Source organism: Diachasma alloeum, unplaced genomic scaffold (genome assembly GCF_001412515.2).
Source record: "Diachasma alloeum isolate Michigan unplaced genomic scaffold, Dall2.0 Dall_scaffold_01467, whole genome shotgun sequence".
NCBI classification, from domain to species: Eukaryota; Metazoa; Arthropoda; class Insecta; order Hymenoptera; family Braconidae; genus Diachasma; species Diachasma alloeum.
In genome coordinates, this window is record NW_021681564.1 from 359 (window position 1) to 7,885 (window position 7,527).

General features: G+C 37.2%; 1 protein-coding gene across 1 annotated transcript; it reads left to right on the forward strand.

Annotated features, from left to right (window-relative positions):
• The first annotated feature begins 753 nt into the window (after positions 1-753).
• LOC107046524 lies at positions 754-1,836 on the forward strand. Its single transcript, XM_015269145.1, has 3 exons — positions 754-1,022; positions 1,353-1,433; positions 1,511-1,836. The coding sequence occupies exons 1-3, from the start codon at positions 839-841 to the stop codon at positions 1,759-1,761; spliced, it is 516 nt and encodes a 171-aa protein (XP_015124631.1). The 5' UTR covers positions 754-838; the 3' UTR covers positions 1,762-1,836.
• Positions 1,837-7,527: the final 5,691 nt, after the last annotated feature.

A 7,527-nucleotide genomic window follows, 5' to 3' on the forward strand; every position in this document is an offset into this window, starting at 1 on the left:
TCTTCTGAAGTTTCTATGGGCGTCCTATGAGGATTTTATGAGGGTCTATGTTTTTCTTCCAATGAATATGGCCAATCTTCTTCTTTACGCTAATCTCCAAGGTTTCTTCGTGCGAACCGAAAAAAAGATTGTGACAAAAATACCTTCTTCCTAGAAGAACAATGAATTATATTTGATGCAAGGAAATCATGTACAAAATAACCATTCCGAAACATATTGCCAGGGTTGGGCATATCTCGCAGATGGAAGTTTATGACGTGACATTGTCAAATACCGGTAATTTACCTCTGGGGCGTCAAAAATGTCAAAAAGTGTCAGAAAGCTCTTTACAAGGAAGCTAAGCTAAAAAGTCACAAGGGTCAAAAGTGAGAGGAACATCGGCCGGAAATCGTCAAGATCAAACGATCACGAGGGTTATCCTCGCGAAGGTTAAACATCGCAAGGGTTATGCCTTCTTAGGGTCAAACGTCCCAAGGGTCAAACAACGGAAGCAATCCTTTAATCTGGAGGGTGAAACTAATAAGAGGATCAACGGGGGACGCCNGTGGCGCCACATAGATTTTTGATAGGTCAAAAAACCGACAACTCGCCCGGGTAATTTACCTACTTTATGATCGATCAAAAACCATGTAATTTACCTAAGGTAATTTACTTGCCCAACCCTGCATATTGCTAATTAGGGAGGTTTTCGGCCAATTCACGAACTAATGGCGCCACGTGGCTATAAACTTTCCAACATGCCGGCTCCCAAGATTGAGAGAACATAACCTGCTGTAAACATTGGTCAATTGTGTGTGCCCAAAGGACCTCCAATTACATATAAAAGAGTCAATTAACAATGGTCCTCCCTTGTTCTTTTCCTAATTGCAAGGGAAAATCTAGATTCAGGTTCCCTTCAAAATGTCCACAAACTCGCCAGAAGTGGTTGGATTTTATCGGTATTCAAGACGTGAAGTCGAACAAGGGTTTATGTAAGAATCATTTCACTTCTGATCAATTTATTGTTGAAAGTGAACTTTCAGGTAAATAATTTCATGCTATTCTTCTACCTAATTAATATATTTCATACTATTTTTCCGCCTAACAGCCTAAACAGATAAAAATAGGTAAGATTAACATTGACACTTGCTGTTTTTTTTTTCTTAACATTCATAACTCAGAAAAAGATTTATCAATTGAGCTCAGTCTAGGCTCATCACAAAGAGTGAGAGTTGTAGTTTTCCATTGAAAAGAAAGTATTCCATTTCACAGACAATTGAATATCTTCATTAATGACTTGGTCATTAACTTTTAAAAAAAAATCAAATATACATTCTACCTCATCCTCTTCTAAGTACAGACTGGTTTTCTAGGAGAAAAATTAATCAGAAAGAGGTTGAAGACTAATGCTGTTCCCACGATAAAATTTCTCGAGAAGGAGGAGCATTTGAAAGGTTCGTTAACTAAAAAGACGAGAGAAAAAACTATTGGTGTTAAACTCTTATGGGACTATGGTTTTTTTTTATTATAGGTCAAGGAATAACTGTGCTCGATTCTTCGCACGTTCACCCTCATAACTCCCTTGTTTCCAGACTTTCCCTTGGAAGTCCTGGCAAACGTGTCAGATCTGAGTCTTTGGAGATGGGAGAAAATGCTGACAAAATAAAACGAATTAACGATGTCCTTGAAGGTAGCGTCTGCAGGGACCAAAAGGGCAATGTGTTCCTCATTGTCGCAGACAATGACATTACCAAAATTTCCATTTCTCTCATAATCTTGTAAACTAAAAATCCATTCAGTAATATCATTCATCAATTAAAACCAAAGGATTGTAGAAAATAAAATATATTGACTTTATCTGTTTAGTTATGAACTACTTACCGAAGAATGAGCTCAGCCTTTCGTCCTGTGGTTTTTGCACCTCGAGCAAGTAATAATTTTTTCAATTCTACGATCTTCATCTGTCCATAATCCATTTTTTGTATGGAATTTATATATTTGCAAAACAAACAACACATATAATCAAAGGTAAACCAACATTATTCCGCCCCAACCTCGATAGAATTGGCTATTCACACACTCCCGCCAAAATATCGGTTGATAGCCACGTGGCGCCATCTGCGCCGAGCTTGATCAGACCTTCTTAATTTATTAACAAAAATGACTATACTGTATGCAATACAAGAGCAATTTCCCACTTGTTTTCATGTGATTGAACTTTCGTTTCCAGTTTCTTTTCCCGCAAGAACGTTATTCAGCTACTTACAGCTAGCAGGGGGCAGGGGGTAATGCAAATTTGGATTATTGCAATCGCTTGGGGGTTCGAAAGTGGTCAAAGGTAGCCCACTTTCAGCTTTTTGGTGGTAAAAATCAATTAATTATAAATAATCAAAAATTTCACCTGCAGCCAGCGGGAGGAATGCATCTTTTTGAAAAATTCAACATATGAATTTATATGTAGAATCCTGTGGTGGTCAAAGATGGCCCAACACCAAATTCATCCGTTCATTTTTTCAACTGATAATAAATAATGTTTATCAGGTCTGTCTTACCGAGAGGTACTCCCCCCACCACTTCCCACTCCGGGCCCTTTAAATCATTTCGGAACACGTTTGGAGGTTAGAAAATTGGTTTAACGAATAAGAATCTCAGACTTAAGTTCTTTTGTTATTCAATTTGTGTTTTTTTAATGAACGTGGAGTGAATACTACAAAAAAACATAATTGAACTTATAACGGAGCATTATTCGTCCGAGTATAATCGTAATTCATTGTTTGGAAGTGACACTGAGAAGATGATCGAAAAAAATGCAACGATAAATGACATCATTTTCCCCGCTCCTATGTTTTTTAGATCTACAGTAGTAGTACAATCACTGTTCAAGACTGATTGAACCCATGTGACAGCTCCAGAATAAATTCATCAAGGAGTTGAACCACCTGACCAGTATACATATACGAGATGACATGAATCCTGAAAGGAATTATTCATTTAGAGTCATCACTTTTTCATTCCGTTGATTCACGGGCACCAGGAGAAGAGGAAGCTCCAGCTGTATTATGCTAGTGGTAGTGACCATCTCGAGGCTGTTCCAGGGTAAAATGTGATTAGAAACTCATCTCGAGGAAGCATAAGGGTTCAGGAAGAAATACCAGCCCCATTATTTTTATTTTTTTTCAAAAGCTTAGTACACGACACAAAAGGTCTCTACAGCTGGATGAAAAACCATAAGTTTCAGGAATATATGAGGAAGATTTTTCAGGACGGTGAAACCGGGTGTGAAATAATACAGTGCAAACAATGCAGTATGCACAGCGTGAAAATCATTTTCTGCCGAATTTGTTAGACTTTCAAAGATCGGTGGGTCTGGTGAAACATCTCCAAAAATTGTTTCGATAGAGAATTAATTTTCTTCCGTCATCATCTCTCGTAATATTCCGGAATTCTCAATCGCTTCCATAGTTTTCGACCCCCAGCAGCCGATCCTGGCTTCGTCCAGTTCAAAATCATTCATTGAACCTGCATCTCATTTCACCCAGTTTGCTTTATTTCTTTCCAATACTTCTGCGGTAAGAATATATGAACTTCAAGAAATATAAAATTTCAATTGATCTAGAAGCATATCCCTAGTATATTCCAATCCATGTCATTGAGGCACTCTTTCATTATTCTGAAAAACAATTTTTTCATAAAATAAACGTCCATATCGGAAGACGATCTATCTGATTTTAGGCATCGGATAAGCAACGGCACTTTATACTAATAAGATTCTGACACATAAAGATTGAATTCATCATTCGATTCGACAGCATCATTTCTATTCTGAAGGCATGTATTGGTGATTATAACTCGGAGGAATTCTTTGGTATTTTCAGTCACACAATTCTATTCTTTGGATTTAGATCTTTTCATAATTTTTATAATATGATAGAAAGTGATGGCCTTTGATTTTTATGCCATAGGTGCCCAGAATCACGCGATTCTAACCTCGCTTCTCTCGGTAGAATCGCGGATTCTGGGCCCTATGACATAAAATAGTATACGAAACTCGTGCGTAATGGTGTTTTTTGACTCGTGGAATTGTAAAACTCGCCTTCGGCTCGTTTTACAACTTCCCACGAGCCAAAAAACCCATTACGCACTTGTTGCGTAATATACTATTCTATCACTGTAGATTTTGTAACCTTCAAACGTGCTCCGAAATGATTTAAAGGGCCCGGAGTGGGAAGTGGTGGGGGGAGTACCTCTCGGTAAGATAGACCCGATAAACATTATTCATTATCAGTTAAAAAAACGAATGGATGAATTTGGTGTTGGGCCACCTTTGACCACCACAGGATTCTACATATAAATTCATATGTTGAATTTTTCAAAAAGATGCATCCCTCCCGCTGGCTGCAGGTGAAATTTTTGATTATTTATAATTAATTGATTTTTACCACCAAAAAGCTAAAAGTGGACTATCTTTGACCACCTTCGAACCACCAAGCGATTGCAATAATCCAAATTTGCATTCCCCCCTACCCCCTGCTAGCTGTAACTAGCTACGGGCGCGTTTCGCAATCGACGTAGTAGCAGTAGCAGTACTGCAACCCTATCTAATTTTGCTTTACTGCGGGCGCGTTTCGCAATCGACTTAGTAGCAGTAGCAGTACTGTAACCCTATCTAATTTCGCTTTACTGCAGCTACGGTAGTTGATTCCGAAACGCACCCTGCAGCTACGGTAGTTGATTCCGAAATGCACCCTACGTGTTATTCGACTTTCGTTTCCTGTTTCGTTTCCGGCAATAACGTTATTCGACTTTTGTTTCCAGTTTTGTTTCCGGCGGTAACGTTATTCGACTTTCGTTTCCAGTTTTGTTTCCGGCAATAACGTTATTCGACTTTCGTTTCCAGTTTTGTTTCCTGTAATAGCGTTACTATTTCCTATATAATTCTATCGTTTCCGAGGTCGGAAACGAAACGAAAACGGAAACGCGTTTCCAATCCCTGGTAAAGACGCGCAGGGGCCAGGCATTATCGATCGGTGAGGCCCCGTGCAACAAGTACGAGCGTGTATGACTCACATGTATATACGCATTGAACTGCATCGAGTCTATTCTATTGCGATCACTCTCTTTTCTATTATTTAAAGTATCTATACATTGATTTAAAATATTATCATAAATATTACTGTTATATTAAATATCGTGTGTTCCTGGTATTTTTCTTGTCAACGAGTCAACCGCAATTATTGTAAAACTGTGAGTAATCAAAGTATTCTGTCGAAATTATATTTTCTTTTCAATTCAATTTCTTCATTCTTTTATTGGGTCTTTCCAATCGAACCTCTCACTTTCATTCTATCATTAATTTCTACTTTAATTACAGTTTGCTAATTTATCATCAAAATTAGCTGGCGCCCAACACATTCAATCGTTTCTTCGTCAATTATCGTCGAATTTTCACCTGATGAGCCCTGACAGCCGACAGAACCCGACCGCGTCAGGTTTGAATCCTTCCGACATCTTCAACAGTTGTTCAGTTATTATGATAAATTAAAATATTTCATTGTTGTTGAAAGAATTCTGTCGCAATTATTTATATTTCATAACTCCTGTTGGTAAACAGATCAACGGAATAATTACATCAAGGTGCGCCAAGGATGTTTGAATCTTCAATTTGACCACAGAACTCGTTTTTGTGGCATTTTTCGAGTAAAATTAGTGGAAATGATATGAATGACGAGGTATCTAAAAACAACTCATCAAGATGAACAGGTTTCATTGAGGTGAAAAATGCCATTTAAAAAAAAGCGCTTTGTGTTTGTAACTGGCAAGCATGAGCTTGAAAGCTCAAAATAATGAATGCATCGAATGTCCCACTCGAAACCCTACAATTTTTGTATCGAACATTTTTTTGTTACTTGCCCGCCTTAGGAGATATTTGGCCGCATTTTTTCAAATAGGACACACTGTATAATGTATATATCCATAAATATGTGGGAGTTGCGAAACTCTGCACGATATTTATACGGCAAGATGAGTAATTTATTTCTTCCTTTGATAGGTTTTGGTGACGGGACTGATTTTGAAGTTCAATACAGACATTGTGGTGGAAAAATTTGTTCATATTGGAATAAGTTGCTTTAACTCGCAGGATGATCGTTGAGAATGAAATTCAGGACTTATTCCGTTTTTGCTTCCGAATGGAAGCTTTGTAATCCTGATTTTTTTCGATTTCTTAATTTTGGGTGGAAAGGCTTAGAAATGTCATGAAATGTGAAGAAATGAAGTTTTTAAAAAATGTCTGTATGTTTGTGGTGTGTATGTGTGTGCACATGTGTATTCGTATGTCCAGAACTATCCCCATAACTCGAGAATTATTCAGGCAAAGATGCTAAAATGCTGGCGGCTAATTGGTACCACTGAAACTCAATTTTATGCAAAATTTCAGCACGATCGGTTGAGCGGTTCTTGAGATATAGCGATTCTTCGGAAATCGTTTTTTGCTAATATCTGCTGTGAACCATTCGACCGATTCGATTTTTTTTTCAACATAGTCGTCACGATAATACCTCTTTAAATTTAAAAACGAGATATCGTCGTTTTTGTATTTTTTGGTCGGAATTCACTTTTGCACACTACGGCATGGGTAGAAGTCAGGGAAACCGTTTGAAACTTTGACTTTCAGCTAGGATTGTCAAGGAACATTTCTATATCACATTTTAGGTCAATATATTTGATAGTTCTTGAGATAGAATAATTCACTCAAAATTCTGGAGAAAAAAAAATTAACGCATCTATATTGCCCCGTTCATTTTCATATCAGAATAATTGAGCATGTTCAGAGCTCTCTGTACTCCATTAGTATTCTTGTAACAGCCGGTATCACTGCATCTTTTCTGTTTCTTCCGGACTATCTTATCGTGAACGGTCTTCTTGTTGCTGCATTCCTCCAGTTCAAGCAGAAGAAAATTCAAAGAATTTTTAATATTCTAATTTATTGACTTAAGGGATGAAATGATTCAGTCAAATTTGGTAAATAATTATTATTCACCAATAATCTTGTAAATCAGATGAGTTGAAAATATTGGATAAAAATCAAAAATCGATTTCCAAGTAAAATCTGTCTTCTTATTTCTGAATTCCTTGAATAATCACTTACCTATCCCTAATCATTGTCGAAAGGCTAAAAACAGGTGAATTAAATACTCATTTTTGAATTTATCAAAGGTTAGTCTGCGAAATCATGACGTAACAGGTTTTTAATTGGGGCAGATCCGACACAGAGTGTGACAAAAGTCCACTACCATGCGCAGATATTTTTTCCAAAACCCTGGAAAAAACACACACTTACCGATATGATTCTGAGAATAACAGAAAATGAGTCCAGAGACCATGAAATGCCAATGTTTGATGAAAAATCCAAAATTGGTTTTTGGGTTGATTGCCATAACTTCCATTCTCAAGAAGCTAATAATGATCTCATTGAATGGAATCATACTTTGGTCATTTAGGAATTAAATTTTTTACTCTGTTTGAGTTCACAAAATAGTCCTTGTTATT

What these genes read in the sequence shown, in the direction of transcription:
- LOC107046524 (XM_015269145.1), top strand. Translation starts at nt 839, where the DNA reads ATGGTCCTCCCTTGTTCTTTTCCTAATTGCAAGGGAAAATCTAGATTC. An exon ending in TGTTGAAAGTGAACTTTCAG is followed by an intron (nt 1,023 to 1,352) that starts GTAAATAATTTC and finishes CTGGTTTTCTAG; the next exon opens with GAGAAAAATTAATCAGAAAG. An exon ending in GAAGGAGGAGCATTTGAAAG is followed by an intron (nt 1,434 to 1,510) that starts GTTCGTTAACTA and finishes TTTTTATTATAG; the next exon opens with GTCAAGGAATAACTGTGCTC.